This window comes from Haliaeetus albicilla, chromosome 11 (assembly GCF_947461875.1).
Source record: "Haliaeetus albicilla chromosome 11, bHalAlb1.1, whole genome shotgun sequence".
NCBI lineage: Eukaryota > Metazoa > Chordata > Aves > Accipitriformes > Accipitridae > Haliaeetus > Haliaeetus albicilla.
The window spans coordinates 17,992,380-18,015,327 of record NC_091493.1 but is presented as its reverse complement, the minus strand read 5'-3'; the positions used below and the strand labels follow the sequence as shown (position 1 = coordinate 18,015,327).

General features: G+C 43.6%; 2 protein-coding genes and 1 long non-coding RNA gene across 6 annotated transcripts in view; 2 read left to right on the top strand and 1 right to left on the bottom strand.

The window, feature by feature from the left end:
- Window positions 1–13,714, bottom strand: part of SYNPO2L (synaptopodin 2 like) — a 36,833-nt gene extending 23,119 nt beyond the window's left edge. Inside the window, exon 1 of the mRNA XM_009913693.2 lies at window positions 11,674–13,714. Coding sequence (XP_009911995.2) covers window positions 11,674–11,778 — 105 coding nt within the window. The 5' untranslated portion in view covers window positions 11,779–13,714. The remainder of the gene's footprint in view (window positions 1–11,673) is intronic.
- On the top strand, window positions 6,001–6,976 carry LOC138687719 (uncharacterized). The gene is made up of 3 exons (XR_011326844.1): window positions 6,001–6,268; window positions 6,385–6,548; window positions 6,864–6,976. It is a non-coding gene; the product is annotated as an uncharacterized lncRNA (long non-coding RNA).
- A 441-nt stretch (window positions 13,715–14,155) lies between the features above and the next one.
- The window catches only part of SEC24C (SEC24 homolog C, COPII coat complex component), a 39,016-nt gene continuing 30,223 nt past the window's right edge, over window positions 14,156–22,948 (top strand). For 3 of the 4 annotated variants that reach the window (XM_069796347.1, XM_069796346.1, XM_069796344.1), the window contains exons 1-2: window positions 14,156–14,313; window positions 22,259–22,461. In XM_069796347.1, the coding sequence (XP_069652448.1) occupies window positions 22,287–22,461 (175 nt within the window). In that variant the 5' untranslated portion in view covers window positions 14,156–14,313; window positions 22,259–22,286. Of the gene's footprint in view, window positions 14,314–14,788; window positions 15,166–22,258; window positions 22,462–22,948 lie in introns of those variants that run through there. The other variant, XM_069796345.1, reaches the window with a different exon arrangement.

The following is a 22,948-nucleotide window of genomic DNA, read 5'->3' as shown; positions in this document are numbered from 1 at the left end:
TGCATTTACCAGGGAGGAAAGCAAAGGGTTTAAAGGCAGAAGAGGATTGTGCAGGGAAAGAAGGAAGAAAGCATATCATACAGAAAGGACAGGACTTAATCCACAGCAATGACAGAAGGGTGCAGTGTTCCAGAGGCTGGAGAGAGACCAGCACAAGCCTGCCAGTTTTTTACATGACTGCAAGCACAGTGCTGTGGAAACCTTTAATGACAACCCAAGCCTGGACGTCTCGCTCACAGAGAGGGCAGCACTGAGCCTTTGAGGCCCCAGGCCAGGGTAGCTGCATAGTCCAAAAGCCAGGCTTGCTGCCCACCCTGAAGGTCAGGCTGCCCTCAGGCTCAGCCACTTGCTCCCCATGTCCAAAAGATGCCCTATCCTGGGCACCTAGTGAGCCACATGAAGAGTCACTATCAGGGAGCTTCTACTTAGGCAGCAGAAGGTCAGAAGGCAGTTGGAAGGTGTCACCCAGCAGCTGTTCTGAAGAGATGGGAAAGAATGGGAAAGCACCATTTCAAAGAGAAATCCTCTCTGCTTCCTGTAGCAGATCCCTGGAGAGTTTTCTTGTGCAAGCGAGAGGCAGCACTGAGGGACTCTGACACGTAGTCAGGGCTAGCCCCAGACCTGGCCCTGGGGGATTGCACTGTCCGACCTTCTAGCACATACTGCAAGGACTGACCTCTCCTTTTGCAAGGGGAACACCACAAATACTCTGAGGCTCTTGTAACACTTTCCACTCCATACCCCAGTGGACACAGTTCACTTTGGCACACCTTGGCTCACATGGGAGGAATGTCCTTGTTTAGGTTTTTAGCTGTGTTTAGGGAGTCACGATTTTGAGGGCCTTACTGATTTGTGCTACTGGAAATACAAATCAGTGTGGAAAACTGGAACTATAAAGTAATGAAACACAATTACTCAGAAGATTGTCCATCTCACTGCTCTCTCAGCAGGACTTCTGTTGTGACAGAAGAGCTCTTGTCAGAGAAGTTTGGGTGTCCACAGCACCTAACTTTCCTTCACCCTTTTCCCTTTTTCCCCTCAGCTGCTTCTGTCCTTTCCCTCCTGTCTGACTCAATATAATCAATGAGAGGTGGAGGGCAAAATAATGAAGGCAACAAATGAGGAGGAAAGGAAGAAGAAAAGGTGTTGAATGGAAGGCCAGTGCTAGGGAAGGCCAGGGCTGAGATCAGGCTTTAACAGTACAATACAAGTTTCCTTGTACAGCCCTGGGGAGACAAAAGGACATGCTGATTATTGTACATGTCTCAGGGGAATTCAGCCTAGCTTTCAGGAACAGAATGCAAGAGAAGAGGGGGGTCAGATGCAACTTGGCAGCATCTGTCCTTCAGTAGGGACTATATATAGACGGTGGTATGTGGGGGTGATCACACACTGGGATGCTAAGAATAGAGTAATCCTGATAGTAACTCAGTGGCTTCACTTCTTGCCCGAGTACAGCCCAGGGAACCTGTCTTGAAACTTTGCAACCACCCTCCCTGCTGGCGAGCACCACTTCTTCATAAGAAACAAAATACGCTGTGGGTAGTCAGAAGTGGTTTGCAGTGCATTTTAGGAGTAAGCTGTAATATGTTCATGCCATCTTCCCCCTTGCGTCCCCAAGGCACCTCCTGCCTCATCTCATAAGGAGAGCTCAGTCTACAAGGTAGGAAGACAAATTACATTACCAGTCTTCCCCGATCTCCTAAAATCTTTCTAGCAGCAACCTAGCAAACTCAGGCCGTGTCAGAGTTGTATATTGTATACAGTTCAACTTCCCATCCAATGCACCTTCCACTCTCTGATTGCATCTCTCATCTCACAGCTGCCCCCCCTTCCCTCAGCAGCTACAATGCCATGGAGTCCAACACTTCATGGCAACCTGTCAGTGTTTAAATTTCATTCCCGGCCTTATGTGAAATGTAGTCTTATCACAGAGTTTCCATGGAGAGGTAAGAACTGCCTTGTTTTAGTATAAAGCATTACCAAAAGGGAATGAACTCAGGCAGGAGCTAACCAGCATTTAGGTATGCTCCTCCCAGAACTTCCTGCTCAGCCGAACCACAAACCCAGTAGTTGCTAGATGCAACTTCTTTCTGAACATCTGTGTTGACATTTTGGTTACCAGAACAGTTTGTTTTTCCCCCAGGGCCTAATCTTTACTTGTGCAAGGAAGGATACCCCCGTGGCTAAAGCACTAGAGGGGGATTCAGGACACCTTGATGATTTTTTTGTGTGACCTTGGAGAAAACACTGAGACTGTGAGCCATAAATGGCAGCAGCCTGTAAACCAGGACATTTTTCAGCAGTCTTTTGCTCTGGCTCTTAAATTTTGTCTCAGCTGCCCACCTGAACGCAGAGATCCAGTAAGATACTTTTTCTATGCCTTGTCTATTAAGTATGTGAATAACATCACATCTTCATGGCAATGCCATATTTTTATTGGAAGCTATTTTACAGGAGAATATTCACTCTAATCCATTATAATTACACTAACCATTACAATTACATTTCTCTATTTAGTTCCAATAACTTCCTGACCAAACACCATATTCCTGTTTAAGAGGTGACACTGGATGACTTGCCTCTTGGTAAAGTAGGTCCAGTGTCTCTGCAGACTTACTTCACAGGTCATCCACAGTGAAGCTTAATTAGGGATTCTTTATGTAGAGAAAGAAGGGAAGAGAACACACACTTTCTGGAATGAACACAGCAAAGGATGGTGGTGAAAGAAGGTATCTTGAGTGGCAGGACAGACTTGGGTGGCTTCAGGGCAAGGGGTTTAGAGAGGAAACTTGGTTGTGGCAGAGGATGCTGGTGCTGGCCAATCGATTAAGTACATACACGACTACTGTAATATGTAATATGCACTTAGAGTGTACTGGTGAGGGGAATATTGCTATCCCAGTGTGGGAAAGAGAGAACATCTTCTTCGGTGCACTAGACTGAATTCTGATTTGTACCAGGGGGTACAACCTGATAAAAAAACAAATGCAAGCAATCAGGGGTTGTTAGTTTTCTCTCTCTGTTGAAACCAAATGCCTCAAAAAGAGCATTTTGTCATGATAATACAAGGGGGGGAAGAGAAAAAACGACCCAAATCAATCCACCTTCTTTGCTTAAGCAAGAAGTTTAACACGGGGCTCATTGTTGGCAACAAGTATCTAGCCAGAGTTGACTGCAGGTAGATAAAAAGAAGCTTTATCTCCGTGGCCTTTTGTTAATTGTTGGGATATTAGCTGAAAAGTGAGTGAAGTGTAATACCAGTGACAAGGAATAATGCCACGTGTAATAAATATATACTAAAGTACTTGATAAGCATTTTACTCTCAACAGACTAAACAGCAGGATTATCAAGAGTTTTATATATGAAGCAAGGATTCAGAAGGAACAGATACATTTGTCAAAAAGCACGAGTCCCAGTGCCCACGTCTAGCTTCTGAGACAAAAGGAATTGAGTGTTCAGAAGAACCATGCTTATACATGTCTCATGTAGGTCCTTTTCTAGAGGCTCAGCCTTGCTCCTTTTGATATAAAAGATTTTAGGATCACAATCTAAGCAAATTAGAGCTCATAAGCAAATCTAGCCACCAAAATGTCTCTTTACAGGGACATGCACTGAACTGGGACAGGAGTGAGAGAGCTTCGAACACAGGTCACAATCATTCACAGACATGGCTTCAGTCCTCTGGAACAAGGTGTTCTCAACCTTAGCACTGCATTCTGGTACTGTGTTCTAAAGGGCAGCGAGGATATGCAAGCTCTGAACAAAACCCTTACTCAGAATAGAGGACTCCTCTTTTCAGCTCCTATCAATTGTTGAACAGCAGCAATCTTTCTTAAGTATAATATGCCTCCACAGTACTTATGCTGAGACAGGGCAAACCAGAAGAAGACATACCTGCTATTATTTTGATAGGATGTGGACAAAATAACACGTTTGCAAAAAGTTATTGTACACAGCATTCATCATATTTGCAAGTGTGGGCTACTGTACCAAAACACAGCACTCACTAACCCTAAGAGGGCCTCTCAGCAATGGTCTGAGGAGGATAAGCACCATTGTTCTGCAGCAGCAAGGACAGGATCAGAGACCTTCCTGTGCCTTGCAGCATCTTTGTAGGCATCTTGTAGGTAAGAATGTACAGGAAAAAACAGGCTCAACCTTCAGAGGTGTATTCAGTAGTTCTGGCAAGTAGCAGGTTGAATAATGCCAGTGAATGAACCTGGGCTCTGGACCACAATTGCCTGTTTAGTAGCACTAAATTATTGAAATGATCCTTGGCACATATTTGGCTCAGGCCAGCTAATGCTCTTCCAGAACAATTCCCAGGGACAGTTTGGGAGCTAGAACTGACCATTCCCAGAGCCACTGCCTGTGGGCAGCTTGCATGTGGCCATCTTGTTTGGGAGTATAGAAGAGGTTAATTGCTGGGCTTTGTTCCACTCTGTAGCAGTTGGCATCAGTGCCAGAGAGTGGACCCAGGTTCCTTTAATGCACCAGGTATAGCTGTAGCTTGTATGGTTTAATCACGACTGCTGATTGTCATCTGTCAAGAGATTGTTCCAGGACTTGTTCCTGCTAATGGGCAAATAGGATGTAAAGTTGGAAACTGCCCAGACTCTTCACCTCTGCAAGGAGGAGAGGAAAAGCTTTTCTAGCAGTGTCCTTCAAACAGGAGTCTTAGACAACTTGTAGAAGCAAAAAGCATGGGGCAGCACAGCTGTGGTAACATGGCAGAGGAGAAACCATTCAGAACAGTAATGTGTGAAAAGACCAGGAGCCGACATCACACTTTGTAATGGGCATGATTGCCTTGTGTCCTTTTGGGGGAAGGTAGGAAGCGAAAAAAAGAATAAACACAGAGTGAAGTGGCTTGGGCAGCGAGAAAGGAATAGTTTAACAAATGGTTAAATATTATCTGAGAGTAAACATAGAGTATAAATCAAGATTCTAATAGTTAGAGGGAACGGCATAACCACCAATCCAGTCCATCTGCACAGTCTGCTCTCTGTACATGCTTTGGGAGGTTGTTCCTGTGTAAGGCTACTTCCCTTGAGGTAGCTCCAAGCCACCGTGAGGCACAAGGAATTGTGAACCAGATCATTAGCTGATACAATCAGTAATGGTGATTTGCAACCATGATAATATAGTTTTCTGTTTAGGCTACTTACTTATATTTGTCCTGGAGGTCCTATTTCACCATCTCTGCAGGGAAGAGCAGAACTCCCTGGACCCCCCCCAACATTCTCCCCAGTGCACAGTGACTGCTGGGCCTAGCTGCTCCTTGGAAAGTTCCACTGGCGCTGCAGCCTGCACTCCCTTGCTGGCAGCCAAGGGTGGCACCTGCCTAAGTGCCGAAAGGCCATAAAACATGTCCAGGAGCACTCCCAAAGCTGCTTGAGGCACTCCTTCCACAGTGCTGGCAGATATATTTGGCCCTCCAAAACCAGCACTACTGACTGCTATAGACTAGGCTGCCAGCAGTGCTTTTTTAGGTGCGACAGTAAACATTTGTGAAAACAGATAAAGAACAGCCTACCCACTGAAAAGGGGAGAGGAAGAGAAGGTGCTTGCAAATCTGGAAGTCATCAGACCTATTTGGGTTAGAGCTGGCACCTCTAGCAGGAATAATGTCACATGAGCAAAAGTGAATGGGACAGAGCAGCCAGGCTGTGGGTCACAGGGACCAGCAGCACAGCATACAGGCAGCAAGGATATCTGGCAGAGGAGACAGTAGGAACAGTGAATTGTCAGCAGAGAAACATACAGGAGAAACTGGGGATATGTGAGAAAGAGGTAAAAAGGAGGTTGTGATGAACTGTTCTTAAAACGACACAATTCTTGATTTTAGAAGCTATACAATCCTGTGTCACTGCTCCCCTAACAATTCACTCCATTGCTGGAGTATTTGTATAGAAGAGTGACCTGAAAGAAGCCCCTTGAGTTATCAGAGCCAATCCCCCATTGTTTCAGACACCGTATTGTTTACTCCAGTTCATAAACTGATTGCAAAAGGTTTTCAGTTCTTCTAGATCGTAAAGTTGTTGCTGAACCTTCCTGGTTAGTCGTTTTGTGCACATTTGAGTGGTGACAGTGCTGTCCTATATTTGAACAGTGCTGCTGGTATTTGCCCAACATCTATTCATAGACAGCAATCATATCTTTCAACCTTCGCTAGGTCAAAGAAGCCTTCTCTCCTCCCCTCCTTTTCTATAGCTGCTCTACCTTACTTATATTCATTTTTCTTGAAAGTGGCTGGCTCCATAGGTGGGATATTTCCAGTGAATTCCCACTTGTGCATTAGACAATAACAACAATGCCTTCCTATCTCAGTTAGATATGGCTACCTGAGGCTCATTTGTTTATGTTTGCCTTTTTTTCAGAGATGCACTATTTTGCTGGCTCATTATCCACTCGTGATGCACTAATACACCCAGGTCTTTCTCCTCTACTATCAGTACCAGCTGGAAAGCCTCCACTTAGTTCTTCAGTATTCCTCATGCACCAGATTATGCTGGAGGTACAAGTGTCTTCCTTACTTTGTATAGTAAGTAACCAGGTTTCCCTCTCATGGAATAAATCTTGCTTTGTAGCAGGATGCTAAAAGCAGGTTTGCATGCACTTGCACCACCTTAAAGCTGCCCTGTTCATCTTTGTAAAAATTATTTCCCTGATATAGTTCCATGTTATGTTTCTACTTTGCTTGCTTATGGGTTTAATGCCTATGTCCTATCTGATGACTTTTCTCAGACTAGCTATTTTACATTTTGTTTAGTTTCAAGTGCATTTCATGCACATATACTTATTGCAAAGAAATCCTCCAGAAACCTGACAGTATTGTTCTCCCTTACTCTCTTTTCAGAATGGGTGAATCTTCTCATCATTTATAGCTCCTCCTTGCAAGGAATGCTGTACATGTCAAGACCATGTACTTTTCCTTCAGCCTTTCTAAAATAAAAATTTGCCATCTATAGATCCTTTTTGTTTCTTGCTTTTATGCTTGTTTTCTTTGTTTCCTTATGACTGTTTTTGGCCAAAGATTTGTTGTGTTGCCGTGGGCACCACAGCTACAGAGCTATACGAAATCAGCTTTATTTTGGTAAGGGGTAGTGTAAAATTCCATTATACTTTATCTGCTTCACTAGGCAAGAGTTAAAAGATTGATTAGGAATCACAATAAGCCAAATATGAATGCACAGTAGTTCAACTGATTTCACTTAGAATGATACTGCTGTAACTAAGAACAAAATGGACATTTTCCTTTCCTTTTTGGGTTCTTTACTCCTTATTTTCCCCTTTATTTGTTTCTCTAGTTCTCCATATTCCAACCCTTCCTAATTTCTGCAATTACTCATGTCCTCTGTTGATGTTTGATCCTGCTGTGTATCTGCCTGCTGAGCATATAAATGTCTGCTGTTCTTTCAGCTTACTGAGTTGATATTTTAACACAAGCCTAATTTAAAAAAACATCTATTCTTTCTTACTGAGGGGTCCCCAGACACCAATAAATTTTCTTTTGCTTCTTCTTTGTCTCACCCTCGACTCTTACAGAATCTGTTTTTATGAGACTGAATTGCTATGGTATCTCTTTCATATACACATCAGTATGGTATTCTTCATATACACATCAGACATTTTTAGCACCCAGACACTGCAAATGATTGTCTGGGTGGAACAAATAGTCAGTATGTGCTCTTGTAGGCAAGTTTAAGACAAAAGGACATTTGCAGTTACAGATCTGGAACCATATAGTCAGTTGGCATTAATACTAGCATTTCAGTCTTGCTTATGTTATTGAAATTTGAGCTTATTCCTCGATATCCACTGGGCACTGCTGGAAGAAGCAATGTGCGTTTCCCTGACACTGAGGCAAGCAGAGCTGGTAAGGCTCTGTAAGGTTACTTGAACACAAAGCTAGTTATGTATGACTCAAGAGGCTGTCCACAAGACACATAATTCCAGCACCTTGCTCTAGGCATGTCCGTGAACACATAACCCACAGGGAGTTGGATGGCACAGAAGCTCTGTGGCAGCTGGATCCAGCGTGTGAAGATCCAGCTGCTCTTCTACCCCTTTGTGTGGCTGGACTGAAGTTTAGAATTGATCCCTTGCTTGGTCAAATGGTTTGAACTACAGCTATGCATCCTTTCAGTCTGAAGAAAAATGGGTTCACACCCCACTTCCAACATGTTTGTTTACTTTAATTAGTTGCAGCCAGTTGAATACTTTGCGCTAGAAAGGACGGTTTAAAATGCATATGCTCACTGTACGTTCTGAGTTAGCTGCAATTTGAAAAAAGCCAATCATTTAAGCCATTGTTGTGAACAGCTTATGACAGAACAATCAAGAAGAGGCTGACCGATGTATTTGAAGAAGATAGAGAATAATGCTGAAAACATTCTAATGTCAAAAAAAAAAAAAAAGAAAAAAGAAAAAAGAAGGCATAGAGTAGACCCGAAGAATTTTCAGGAAAACAAAAAAAGGATACCAAGAACAGCAATTAGTGATTGATTTTATCATAATCTCCACATACAGAAACAATAAAAAGATGATGATGATGTAAACTTTAGAAAGAAGGCAAGAAGACCTATGACTGTGTAAATCAATCATGTAAGATGATGAATTATGCAGGGCTTTGTAATACAACAAGAGTGACTCAAAACAGGAAATCTCACTTTGTGCAACATTTTGTCTTTGGAATGCCTGGCTGCTTGATGTTATCAAATCTTCATTAGGAAACCATGTAAGATTTAGTCAGACAAGTAAAGCACTAGCTGTTCACAAATAATTATCTGTTTATGTGTAGGGTAAACCACCAGGACTGTCAATTCTTATGTACTTCGTAGGGCATGCTGATAATCAGCTGGGGTGAAAGAATTTCCCTCCGTATTGCAGTACTAGAAAATTAGATGCGTTCGTGAAGTTTACAACTTCCTCTAAAACACCTGCAGGAAACGGGAATCAGAAGATGGAGTGACCATTAACCTAGTCTGGTCTAGCAATTCCCGCATCTCTACGTTAACTAAAATGTATATAATTTATATATAACTTGTTATACTTGATTCATTTCCCAAATTAGATTTTTATCACTCTTTTTCATCCAGAAAGGTATATAGAAACAATTTGACTTGGCATCTGATGGTAAGCATCTTTCCTTAGTGTTACTACTATGACTTTTCTAGTCTAGAAGTTGAAATTGCCTAAAATGATGCCACTGGAATCCCCTGAGACACCAACCATATCCACTCAATTATCTCCTGGCACCTATCAGATATTCATGCCTGTATGTCCTATCACATTTTCTCCAGGTTCATCCATGTTCCTGTTCTGTCCAAATAGCTTTTGCTGTAAGAACAGTATTTCTGTTCTGCTAAGCCAAAGTTTTCCTGGTCTCATATGAACACTTCTCTTTCTCCCCAAGAGTCCTTTGCCAGCAATAAGCTTACTAATAGACCCTCTCATTTATCTAATCTGTCTTTCCATAACCACACAACACACTCTTCACCCTACTAATGAACATTGTGTTGTTATTTGACCCTACCTCTGCTAGGCAGGCTCAATCTCAGTGACACCTCCCTCTGACCACACTTCCCAATGGCACCGATCTCCCGGATGGAGGCCAAACAGAGCAAATTGCTAATCCACATGGGTCCCAGCCATTACAAACCTATAGAGAAACAGACAATACTGCCCTGTTTCTCTATGCTATATCATACGGCTACAATCTCTGGTCAGGCTTCTTTAGCAATGAGACCATTCCCATCTTTGGCTCCTAAAATATCCAAACGGACAGTGCTAATGAAGTTAAGAGTTTTGGAACACGCTTTGCAGGCAGCATTTTGGCTTCATCCTGCTGGTGTCAATAGCAGAATCCTAACTGCAGAAGAATGAAGGGTTGATCTTTCAACTGAAAGAGCCGAAAACTGAGATTCAAACGTCTACTCTCCGCGTTGTGAGAGGAGGACAATTAGGTTACTCCATGACTCCTGTGGGTTTATTCTCTTCCAAGCAGTTTACATTCAGGTATGATCTTCCTGGGTTCCTGGTAAGGATCCATAAATCCTTTCTTTGGAGACTGTTTAAATGATGTTGCCTTTAAGACAGTGAGTATGTATGGTCACCTGGATGCCGTTAAATTCTGGACAATAATAGCCCAAAATGATAATTACAAAATCAAAGTCCTGCTTGAAGTATACTTTGAGCCTCAAATGGATATCAATTCTATTTTCCAGAATTATTTTTTAATGCAATATCCAAGTATTGTAAAATATATATATATTTGTATTGCTAGGCTTAAGGTATGACACCCAGTTCTGGGTGAGAGCTACTTCTAGTTAATACCTTTCTGGAAGGGTTACTAATCCTTGAGCAATATTCCATTCACCTTAAGGTGCAACTTAGCCTGGGTAATGGCTAGTTCATGCTGCTGTTCAATCCCGAGTAATCTTTGTAAGACACTCTATCTCCTCCCTCTTCAGTCCCAGTTTCTTGTCTATTGCGGGAAAAAACGAGAGTCAAAATAATCCTAGATCCTACAGAGTTTATGTGGCCACTGAAAATCCCATTTTCCTAACAACCACTGATGCCAGATACCTGTTTCAAGGATATTGTTTTTTTCTCTCCAGCACCTGCAGCTCTGTGGATATGCACAGTTGTTTTCCTGGAGAAAAATTGTCTTTCGCTATGTAAGAAACATCTACTTCAAGGCCAATGTATGTTCTTCCAAACCATTTGGCAGAACATACAGGCAAACACTCCTTGACCTATGGTGAGCCAAATGACACAGAACATTTCATTTTAAAATTCTCTGTCAGAGGCACAGTCTACTTAAGGAAACAGAAGGAGCTGGGCATAGCATTTTTTCATTCCTGCTGCTGGGTGCCTTCCAGTGAGACATCCCAAGATATCATTGTGTCAAGGCTAATGCAGCTGTTATGAGCTTAATAAACAGAGGGCTTTTTTTTCCTAATTTTTAAGCTACTCAGTAGTCTTTATGAAAGGAGAACAGTAACAGCTGCTTATCAAAAGTAATGCAACTCAAGGTTCGTGTTTATTCCTTTTTTATTATTTCATCGCCCATCCAAATAACTGCTTTCCTTTAATTCTTGAAACAGAACCAATATTTGCTGCTTAAAGCATTAAAAATATTCACTTCAGACAGTACTGAGAAAGTTTCACCAGCAGAAAAGACCCTAAGAAATGTGTGTCTATTTTGAAAGCTGGAATATAATAATGAAGTGTCAGGGACAGTTGAACAGAATTACAAATATGGCTTTTGTTGCTTCGATTTAAATTATTTTTTCTTTAGCTGGATGTCTTGCACAAGTACTGAAGCTTCCATATTTGAGCCCTTTTTCCTGCACTGTCACTACGGCTATATCTCTGCTGGCAACTGGGGAGAGTTGTACAGATTATGAAGTGTCTGAGCTGTACAGACCTGCACTGAAGCAGGTACTTCACCTGACACTTGTCACTACCTCAACAGCATCTATTTCAGGACCTGTATCCCACCCCACACCCTGCTTGACAATTCCACCCAAGTTTTCCTTTTAAGATCTGCTGCCACAGTAAGGCTTTCCTGCATTCCTTAACGGTAGTGGAAGATGCCTAGCTCAGTAAGGATATCTGAGTTCAGCAGAACAACTCTCACAGTTCACATCTCAAGGTCCTACCTTTGACACTTGAAGGGGTCTTTTCTGCTCTGAACCCCCTTGCAGCCGGAAGCCCCAGGGAGCACCTCCAGACAGAGTGATGAGCATTTCTTCTTCAGCTCCCATGATTTCTGGGCTTTGGATATTTTGTCTTCCCAACTTCAAAACAGACTCCAGTTATTAACAGGTGATATCTGCTACTCCCATCTTCACAATTCACACCACGACTCTGCAGTCCCCCAAAAGGCCCTCTGCTCACTTTCTCCTTCAAGTTCACACACACGCAAGAGGAGAGTTGAGACTGTCAAGCCCAGCCTTCCCTGCTCTTCTGGACTCTCAGCTGCTGCTCTGCCTATGATTAGACATTTGATTCTGCTCTTGGTAATGGGCCAGAGTTGTCCTACACACGTGTCATGTCAATCTCACCCTCTGTGCCCCCCCACATACACCATGGATCTCTCACCAGAGTGTGGCTGAAAATAGCGCACCTCCTGTCTCTCCAGAGCTTTGTCCGACACTCTTAAAAGCTGGATGCATTTCAGTAAAAATTTTATTTTCACTTCCCATTCCAAATGCAAATCCTAGTCACCCAGCACTCAAGATTCATTAGTATGAGTTTCAGGCAAGGACATGACATAGCCACAAACTTGTACAACATCAAATGATAGCACCTGACCCTGAGAAACTGAACAAAACCAGCTTGCAAGTGATCGTGTTCTCCACTTGTGTTTTCTCCGTGCAGCTAGTGTTACTACACAGTAGCACTATCTGTCTGCCCTGAAAACCACAGGCAGACTATAGATGTAATGTGCTCCCTCTGCAGCTTGCAGCTCCCTGGCAACCCCTACGGCCACTCCCAATACTAGACACTGGGACCAGAATAGCCAGGATTAGCTATACACATGGGATTTAAACAGTTCTCTGCAGGGCACTGCATACAAAGACTCCCCAATGGCCAAGAGAACGGCTTTGCACCCAGGTCATAGAATCATAGAATAGTTTGGGTTGGAAGGGACCTTTAAAGGCCATCTAGTCCAACACTCCCTGCACTGAGCAGGGACATCTTCAACTAGGTCAGGCTGCTCAGAGCCCCGTCCAATGTGACCTTGAATATTTCCAGGGATGGGGCATCTACCACCTCTCTGGGCAACCTGTTCCAGTGTTTCATCACCCTCACTGTAAAAAATTTCTTCCTTATATCTAGTCTAAACCTACCCTCTTCTAGTTTAAAACCATTACCCCTTGTCCTATCGCTACAAGCCCTACTAAAAAGCCTGACCCCACCTTTCTTAGAAGCCCCCTTTAAGTATTGGAAGGCTGCAGTAAGGTCTCCCTGGAGCCTTCTCTTCTCCAGGCTGAACAACGCCAACTCTCTCAGCCTTTCTTCATAGGAGAGGTGTTCCATCCCTCTGATCATTTTCGTGGTCCTCCTCTGGACCTGCTCCAATAGATCTGTGTCTTCCCTGAACTGAGGAGTCCAAAGCTGGATGCAGTACTCCAGGTGGGGTCTCACTAGCATGGAGTAGGGTCCTTCACTGTTTTCTCTTTAGGACCACGACAGACAAGACCTCTGGGCTATCCCAAGCCACCTTGATCCCCTGGAGTTGTAGGAGAAATAAAATCCATGTTCCCCCTTTGCTACAGGGCTTAAAATGTAATTTTCTGTTCAGATCCCAAGGACAAACTTCTCTCTTCCTTATTCTGCATGCGCTTAGCTCTAGTGACTAACAAGCATCTTGCCAATCCCTGCGATACCCTCGTAACATTCAAAGGACTCAGTTTTGCTGTGACACCATCACTCAGTCGACTACTCCACTGCCAGTGTTGTAACACCACTCATCCAGTGCCACTGCACGGAGCTGCTGGCCCCAGACCAACAACACGTTACTAGGTAGGAAACAGCTCCTGCACCACCACTGCATTTCGGCGCAAAACTGGCCCTGGGTGCTCCCGTGCCGCAGTCCTTCGCAGGCCGCTGGCAGGACATCCGGCGAGGGGCACCCCGACCGGCGCGGGCTGCGGCTCAGCAGCATTGGGCTGCGGTTGTGCTGCACCGCAGCCCTCAGCCCGCGACTCAGACGGTTCTCGGACCGGGCAAGCAACCCGAGAAAACGGGCCCCGCGGCTCTGTCCCCCCCCCCGGCGGGCCACAGCCCTCCGGCTCCACTCGGGGCTCGGGGCCGCCCTGGGCCCACGGGAAGTGCGCGGCGCCCGTCGGGCAAGCGCGGCTCCGGCCTCGGGCCGGCCCGCGGACGGCCGCTGCCGCGGCCGCAGCGGCGGCCGGTCCCCGGCCGGCCCAGGGCTGGGGCTGGGCCAGGGTCCGCGGGCGCCGCGGCCCGACGCTTCCGGACGACCGCCCAGCGACGCCGCGGAGCGCGAGCGCGCCCATCACGCGGCCGCACGGCCGAGGAACGCGGCGGCCGACGTGCGCCCCCTGAGAGACGTCAGCGCCCGCGGAGCGGAGGCGGTACGCGAGCTCCCCGCCTCACGGCGCCTGCGCCGCATCCGGGCCCAGCCGGGTGGGGCGCGGTGGCGGCCGGGGGTTGGCGGGCAGTGCGGACGTGGCAGGCAGCGGGCGGGGGAGCGGCGCTTCCGGGGGAGCGGCAGGTCCGGGAACCGGAAGCGGGCCCGGCAACAGCGCCGGGAGCGGTAGGCAGCGGCGGTGAGTGAGGTCGCAGGAGCGGCTCGGGGGTGAGGGCGGGGGACGCTGGGCCTTGCCGGCGGTGGCCGTCCACCGGCGCCCGGGGTGGGCGGCTGGTACCGCGCCTGGCGGCCCGGCTGGGGCCCGCGCCCGAGGCGCCGCCGCCGCCGCCGCTTCCTTCCTCGCCAAGGAGCTGAGGCCTGGCGGCGCCCAGCCGGGTGGCATGTCGGGCCCGCCGTGCCTGCGCGCCGCGCCCGGCCTCTGCAGGGGCTCGGGTGTTCCCCGGTAACGTGTCCGGGCGGGAGCGGCCCGGCCCGGCCCGGCCCGGCCCGGCCCGGCCCCGCGGGTGCCGGCCTTCGGGGCCGAGGCCTTCTCTACCAGGGTATGGGCTGCTCCTAGGGGAGCGGCCGGCATCCCGGTGTGGTGCGGTGAGTCCCGGGGACTACAGGTCGGGCCGTCGCGCCCTGCCGGAGAGGCGAGCCGTTTTTTTTCGGCCCGGGTGCGCTGTGAGGCAGATACCCCCTGTGCAACGTCCCTAATCTCTTATAATCCGCGGATCCTTCCCCCAGTGTTTGTGTTGTGCTGTTCAGATTTCCATTCATTCGAGGCTTGTAAAGGATGGTTGTCCTGTGCGGAGACTTGGTGACCGAGTTTGGCTGGATTTGGTAGTAAAACTGAGCGATTGTGTGTCTGGCGTTGAAGGAGGAAGGGAATGGAGATGGCATGACAAAAATACAAGCGCAGTCTTGAAAAAGTAGTTCTGTGAGATAGACTCTTGCCTTCCATGTAGATGGTGCTTTAAACATGTTTGTTTTGTATGGCTGGAGTTCGCTTTCACCCTTTCTGAGCAATGCTCTTTGGAGTAGAATGAAGGTAAGTTTCATTTCTTTTTATTCTTGTGATGTACTTGAGTATTTTTCAGTATTTGTGCATGTTGTCTTACCTCTGAAATCTTTATCAGAGAGACTTTGCAAAACCATCCAGACTGGGCCTCCTCGGTAACTGTCATACCGTAGTTGAAGTTCTGTTTAAACTTACTGGCTGATGGAAGTGGTTGCTGAAACATAGATGAATTGCTTACACCAACATCAGAAGTTATGCACCAGAGTTAATATTTGTACTGTCATGTTAAAATGCAGATTTTTCAGTTTGGTACTCAGTGTTGATTTTTAGCCATTAATGTGATAATTCCATAAAAATGTGTCTAGATCCTTTTCTGTTACAGGGTTCCTTAGTCAACTTCACTAAATGTTGGGGGGGGATGTTAGGGGGAGAGAAATTGCCATACAATACAATGAGACATAACATGCGATGTCTTTTTTTTTGTTGTTGTTTACAAGCAGTGTAAAATCACACCACTAGAATGGGAGGTGACTCATTGCTGATTTTGTCCTAAAGTCCTTACTGTTTATGAATATGATGAATATGAAGTTGTCCTGAGTAGGTTTAGGGGACTTTGGCTTTAACCTCCCTGCCCCCCCACTGCCTTCTCATAGAGTAGGTGTTCAGGTTATGGGGTGGATAGGAATATATGTGGCCTAAAACTCCAGAGCCTCTCTCTTCAGAGGAGACTTACCTTCAATCACATATATACACTGTCTGTGGAAGTGTAAGCATTTATATCCATTTTGTGTGGAAAAGGATCTTCCTTCTGGAACTACCCTTTTCTGCTTGAAGCTGTACCACTCAGGATTGTTTATTGCTATAGACAGACTGTGAAGTGGACATCAATATAAGGAAAATTTCTTCTTAATATGCTGTGACATTCACTCCAAGTTCTAATTTAATGGCTGAGGGCTGAGTTATAGCAGTGAACAGATGTCTAAAGGATTATTTCTTTAATGAGTTGTTTGATGCTTGTACTTCTTTGAATGTTTTCTGCTACTGTAGGACTATATTTTCTTCCTGTAACACTTATTATCAGAAGGAGGGTCAAAAATCCAAGGAAAAATTGATGGTTGGCTAAGGAAGGGCAAGGTACAAAGAGTCACTGAAAGTGATCGACAGCAAGGTCTCCACAGAAGCGAGAAGGTGGATGTTTTCCTGTTCTTTAGGTTTGAAAAGCTGTGTTAGTGATGAATTGTGAAGATAGAGCTTGTTCTTATATGTTCAGCAAGATTAATTGTTAACATAGAAAGCACTAAAGGGCAGTATAAACTGGGCAGTATGCATCAGGAAAAGCTAATTCTGAGCTTTTTTGTTTCTTGCAAGTGATGGGAATTGCATAATGCATATTTGTGTAGAGGAAGTCGGAGTACAGAAATTTTGGGTGAAGATGGTCAGTGTTACAATGCATGTGAAGAAAACTTGTTTAGTATTATAACATGTTTTTTAGTCTTATTCTATATATTCCTATTCATCCATTTTTCCTTCTGGCCTCTTCTCTAAACTTTAAACTACTCTTGTACCTTTTCCTAATCAATTATACTTGTGCAAAGTTCACAGAAATGAGTCAGATGACTTCACATGTTGTAACGTGTATGTGGAGGTAGCTAAGGAAGAGAGAAATCTTTCACTGTGATTTTGTTGATGTCATGTTTTCAATGACTCTTTCCTCCACAGGGTTGCTCTCCAGAAGCAACACTCAATGAGCGTTTTTTGAAATCTTTTCTTAAATCTTCATTACAGAGGTAGAGATGTAAATCAGTCCCACCAGGAGACTTAAGTCAACAAGCAGTATAAAACATTATTGAAGTAAAAATCTGGTGGTGGTGGTGGCAGGGGTTGGAAATAGTGGTAGGTTGAAGGTAGGGTCAAGACTAAGCTTTTTTTTGATTCAGTTTTTAATCACTTTCACTCTCATGACTTGTATGTTATATGGGACCTTGCCCAAGATGATGAATCAGCATAACAAAACAGGGTTTAATGTGGCCCTTCTTTAGAAGAACATAGAAGTGATTACACCTTAGATGTGAAATGTGATTTTTATGTCCTGAAGCCTGAAAGACCTCTTTGAATCAGCCCAGGAAAGACTGGGCTGCAAAAATCTGCTCCAGTACCTATTGTGTCATGAAGTTCTAGCAGTTAATCTATCTTTTTCTTCTCCTGAAAGTGTCTTCAGTGAAAATGTGGTGGCTTCTGGATTTTCACTGATAAACTCAGTTGTCATTTTGAAAAGTTTCATTTGTTTCATTTTGAAAACTATGTGTCTTACACCTCTCATGAACTGTTAAAAAAGATGTTTCTGTTAGTGACTCAAAATGCATAGATGAAGAGAATATTACCTATGGTGTGACAAGTTGAGAATCTGCCCAGGTGCAAAGACAAGACCACCACAAAAAACCAACTGAATTGGAGGGTCAGTTCCAGTAGCATCGTTTGAATTGATTTGGACAAATGTATCAGAGGCATTTATTATAATGGCCTGAGTGCTTCCAGATCAATTGCCAGTCTCTGACTTCCAGGATGTGAGCTTCTCTTCTAGGATTTTCTGTAAAAAAACAAAACAGGAGTTTCTTGTATCTGAAAAGAACCAAGTGTTCCATGAGTGCTTGTAGAGGATCTAGTCAAGCTGTTCGTGAAACAAAAGCAAGGACAACTGCATTTCAGAAGAGTGATCTTAGCTCCAGAGTCTAGGTCTTTATAAGGATAGCATAACTTTTGCTACTTCTCCAAAAAGTTGCAGAATGGAACCATTAAAAGCATTGTAAGTAATATTTGAATTGGTCTCTGAGGATGCTGATTGTCCCCTTCTGTCACATCTTTTGGAAATGGTTTTGATTTCTGTGTTCAGAAATTAAGTACAAATATTTCCTTCATTTTCAGCATAATATAGGAGGCCATGTTGTTGGTGGTTTTTTTTGTTTTGTTTTTTTTAAGGATCAGTCTCCCCAGAAGTTGAAACAAACAAGCCTTTTATTTCTCTGGGACCAGTAAAAAAGGCACTAGCATCTTTCTGAAGGAAAGTAATTTTGCTGTATGCATTTCCTTTAGAAAGCGGTCAAGAACTGATGAGATCAAGCTTTTTGGTTTCAAAAGGGAATTAACAGTGAATCCAGACCATAAAAAATGATGAATATGCAGTTTTCAGTGATTTGGGAGATTTGCTGATTGAAACAAGCTCATATGAATCACTAGTTTTTTAAAAAAAACAACAGGCCATAAAAACTGCATTGTAGTCTGCTTTGTTTGGATACTAAGAAATCTGGAAACTATTGTAATAGTTAATAGATTTCCACCCACCCCACCCCCAATATTACTGTGTATTTTTCTCTTATCAGTTTGTTGCTGATCAGCACTGTTTTCTGTCTTGTATAACAGCTTTCCAGTATGAATTTTAGCTGTGCAACTATTTTGACCAAAACTTCCATGGTAAACTGCCTTTATACAGAGCAATAGAAAACAGCATAGGGTGACTGCTTCGTGCCTTGCAAGGAAATATTTTGTTATTTATAGTTATGACCACTTGTTGTCATATTATTTTCCCAATAGCATGAGTCCTTCTTATTTGAGCTTTGTGTATTGTAACTGCTGAGCAGTAACATGATGTTCAACAGCATGTTTTAATATTATGTTTGGCTTAGTTTTGGTAATGTGTTACTACATGCAAAGGAATATCCTCAGTATTTTTATCAAGTCAAACAGCCTGTTTTCTCTGTTTCTCCCTGCCTGGTGTATGTGTTTCATTCCTTCTGTGATTTTTTTTTTTTCCCTTCACGTCATAAGACAGCATAAAATTCTCCCTTTCCCCATATCTCTTCAAGTGATTAGGTTTTAATTTACGTATGTGTTTTTTGACTGGAGACAAAATGAATGCTGTTTCATACAAATAACTTGTACTGGGGGAGAAGGAAAATGGACACTGTCTTCTGCCTTCTTAGAGGTAGATACTCTTGGCCCTGTCCTGTATGGTATTCCACATCAGTGATGAGCAAGCATACCACTAGCCTTACGTTTAGAGGAAGCTGAGCAACCAAAATAATGAAGTGGCCTTGTCCCGAGCTTCAACACCAGGCTTGTTCGTGATTCTTCCTCCTCCTTTCCAGCTCCCTCCTTGATCCTCTGCCAGTATAGAACAAGCACCAGCTAGTGCTATCATGGAGATTAGCCTGTGCTGGCTGCCACATTGGCTAGCTAAAGCTCTGAGGGATATCTACCTTTCAGTTTGGACATTGAGTTAGAACCATCTCCTTTGTGTAGCTACTTTTTCCATAGAAAGTGTAGGAAATGATCTCAAAACTCTTTTCGTTTCTAAGACTTGCATTAAATGAGCTTACCTCTTGGTTTCAGTATTATTGTGGAGAGAGAAACAAGCCAACAGATATCGCCCGCTCAAGCGGGAAATGCTGATATTCATGTGAGGGAGGGGAAGGAAGGCTGAAAAGCCAATAGTGAAAGATCATCAGGTAAGGTCACTTACTGAGTATACAAAAACAGTATGTCAGAAGTGGTTTCCAGGGGACATGCTTGAGTTCTTGCCCCATCATGCTTTTTAAAAAAACAAAACAAAAACAAAAAACAAGAATTAAAAAAGCATGAAAGATTGATCTCCTGCCCTGTAGTAATTCCTTGTTCAAACATTAGATCTGTTCGGGGATTTCTGTAGGTGTAACTTGTGAAGAGTGTCTTGATGATTATAGCTCAGGAGGTATCCTGCAGGATGCTGCTACTTTGCCTGCAGCTTTTCCTGGAGGAAGGACCTGTTTGTAGGAGCAGTGACTAGAAGCCAGCTTCCTCACGCACAATCCAATAAGCAATAGTCAGGGGCAGGAAGAAGAGAAAGCAGCCCTCCTTTCTTGGCAGGAAGTCCTGCCCGGATGTTCCAAGGTGTGTGGGTAGAGCAGTCGTGTCGCCACATCCTCCCTTCCCTTTACCCCACCTTTGCAGGAGGAAGTCTGCTGCTTTACTGCTTGCACTGAACAGGAGGTGGTTGGGGGTAGGGCTGTGATTGCAATATGGTGATGCTGGTTGCCTACCTGGGGAGGAAGAGGTTAACCTGCAGGGGAACTTGGGAAGGGAGCAGGTCCCAAAGTCCAGATTTCCTGGCCCCATAGCTGCTCAGGTTAGATTGTTCTGCAGAACTCAGTCAAAGGTGATGTGGGGAAACCAGAATGTTTAGAAATTACTCTCTTGCTGTCATGTTTATCACGTGTAATCATGTTTAAAAGCACTGTAGGCTGAACAAAAAATCTGTTATACTGTTATAAGCTGTTGCAAATGATATTATATGTTACTTTCAAGAGCAAATTACATTTAAATATTTAAGATAAGTTCTTTTTCTAAACAAAAGCCCTATCATTACCTTTATACAGCTTGAAGAATAAAAATATAAAACTGTATTTCTTTTCATATAAAGTTTAATATCTAATTTCAGAGTAAGCATTAGAATTCTTAATATTGATGTTTGTCATGTTTACTAGCTACAGGAGATTAAATGTAGTACGTAAGTATTATGCTAGCTTTCTTCTCTAAATAATTAGATTGCTCTGTTGTGATATATGTATTTTCCTATTATTCTATATATGGATCTGAAAGAATTTCTATGTTAATGGTTCTTACAGAGCTGTAGTTATTTTAGTACCTTTGCTGTACAGCTGTGGTGTCAGCTTTTGAAATAATGCTTAGACATCATATTTTTGGTAATGTGATGAACCAACCTGAGCAATGGTTGGCATACTCTGATCAATGTATAGGTAAAACAGCTCAGGTGTTTGTTACCCACTTGAGTTAAGCTGTAGATTCCTCACTGGGATTTGCCTCAACTGGCTGGTGGCTGTTGCAGCTGTATGTCTCCTCTGTGTTAAGATTTACTGTGTATCTTTAATGCACAGCTCATCATAGAGTTTGGAGCAAAATATGAGGGCAACATTAGTTATTTGCTTTACCTTACCTTTGCATTTTTATATAAATTGGAAGTTTTTAGTAAAAATTAAGTTGTTCTAAGCACGCATTTCTTTACAGTGTTAGTGTAGATAGTCTTAGCTGAAGAGGGTAAGTGACATATGGAGTGTCCAAAAGAGTACAGGGGATGCAAAATATCCCTGAGAAATAGGCCAGGAGGGAATCTCCTGCCCGTGAAGTCATCTCCTTGGTTTTCCACAACTCAGGGGTTCTGTGGTTTATCTGCCTGCTTGGTACTGTGGTTTTGTAAGAATTGCCTGCTTAGTTTGGGGTCTCCCAATGCTGTTTCTGTTTTTCTCTTTATGAAGTTAGTCAATCTCTTTAGACAGTTAATTAGAGGAATTGGGAATCTGCCTGTTAGGCAAGATTTCTTGCATAACTTTGCTAAGAAACATCTTTCCTGTCTCTAATGCTTTGTTTCAGATATTACACTTTTGTATAACTCCTTTAGTGACATCTTTGCCTGTGATGCTTTTCCATTTTGAACATCTTTCTTAGGAGAACATGCTGCTTTTGAAATCTATGTACATAACAAGGACTTTAAATCATATATTTAAAAAAAAGAGGCCAAAAACCCCTATAGAGGTCCTGTTCTGGATTCTATCAAACACTTCAAGAAGCAGCCTTTGCGGATGGTGAAGTGTGTGTTGCCCGTACCAAGGAAACATGGTCAAGTAGACTAACATAGAGATGAAAGCTGAACTTGTTCAGTGTTATTGAAGTGTTGTGTTAAGGAATCTCTCATCTGTCGTGAAATCTGTTTTCTGTTGGTCTGCTGTTCTGTGAGGCTGAAGTAGTTCGTAAGGTGTCTCAGCAAGTTTGGTAATCAACTGCTATGAAATGGCAAATTATGGTATCTTTTTCTAAGAAGATGATCACAAGTCTAACCAGGACGAAGCAGTGAATAAGTTGATTAGAAAACATAGTTTCTGAAAATATTGCTTTCTAACTAGCTGTTGTAAACATTTTATCTTAGTTGAAAAAATTGCTGTGCAAGAGTAAATTACCATTGATGTTTTACCTTCCCTAGTATCTCAGGAGCTCTCATTTCTGTGAAAACAGTTGGGAAGTTGGCCAGTTTCGTTTTATGTCTGCTAAAAGCCATTTTTCCCCCCACTTTTTGCAGGTGAGATTAGTTTGGGGATGTGAATACAATGAGTGTAAACCAGCAAGCTCACACAGGGCCTCCTTACGGGCAACCTCAGCCTGGATATCAGGGATACCAGCAGCCTGCCTACGGAGGACAGCCATTGCCAGGGGTTCCTCAATCGCAATATGGAGCTTATAATGGTCCGATGCCAGGATATCAACAGCCAGTCCCTCCACAAGGTACTTCTCAGTCAAAACTTAATGATTGATAACCTGTGAATTGTTGCGTGCATGGAATTTTTTCTGTATGCTTCCTACTGTTAGTCTTTATTTTGTGGTAGCAATTATCTTTTCTTCTGTATGTAGCTTACATGATGTTAAAAATCATGTTCTTCCTGTACATTCTGAGGTTATTGTTCTGTTATTTGTCCATTTTAGTAGGGCTTACTCTTAATAGCTCATAAAACTAACATGTTGAGAAGTACAGCCTGCTTTTTTTCTGTATGTCTCTGCTCCCATGGTACTGAAGCACCTGACTAGGACAGTCTTCCTGATGAGGTTATGCTGAGCGGCAGCAATTAGGGACTGTAACAATTTATAACTGAGACTGCCTTTCGTTATCGTGTAGAAAGCTCTGCACTCCATCCTGAAAGATTATACATACAACTTTAGGCAGAAAGCATATTTGGAGCTACTTTCTCTAAAGCCTTTAAAATCAATAGAAAGT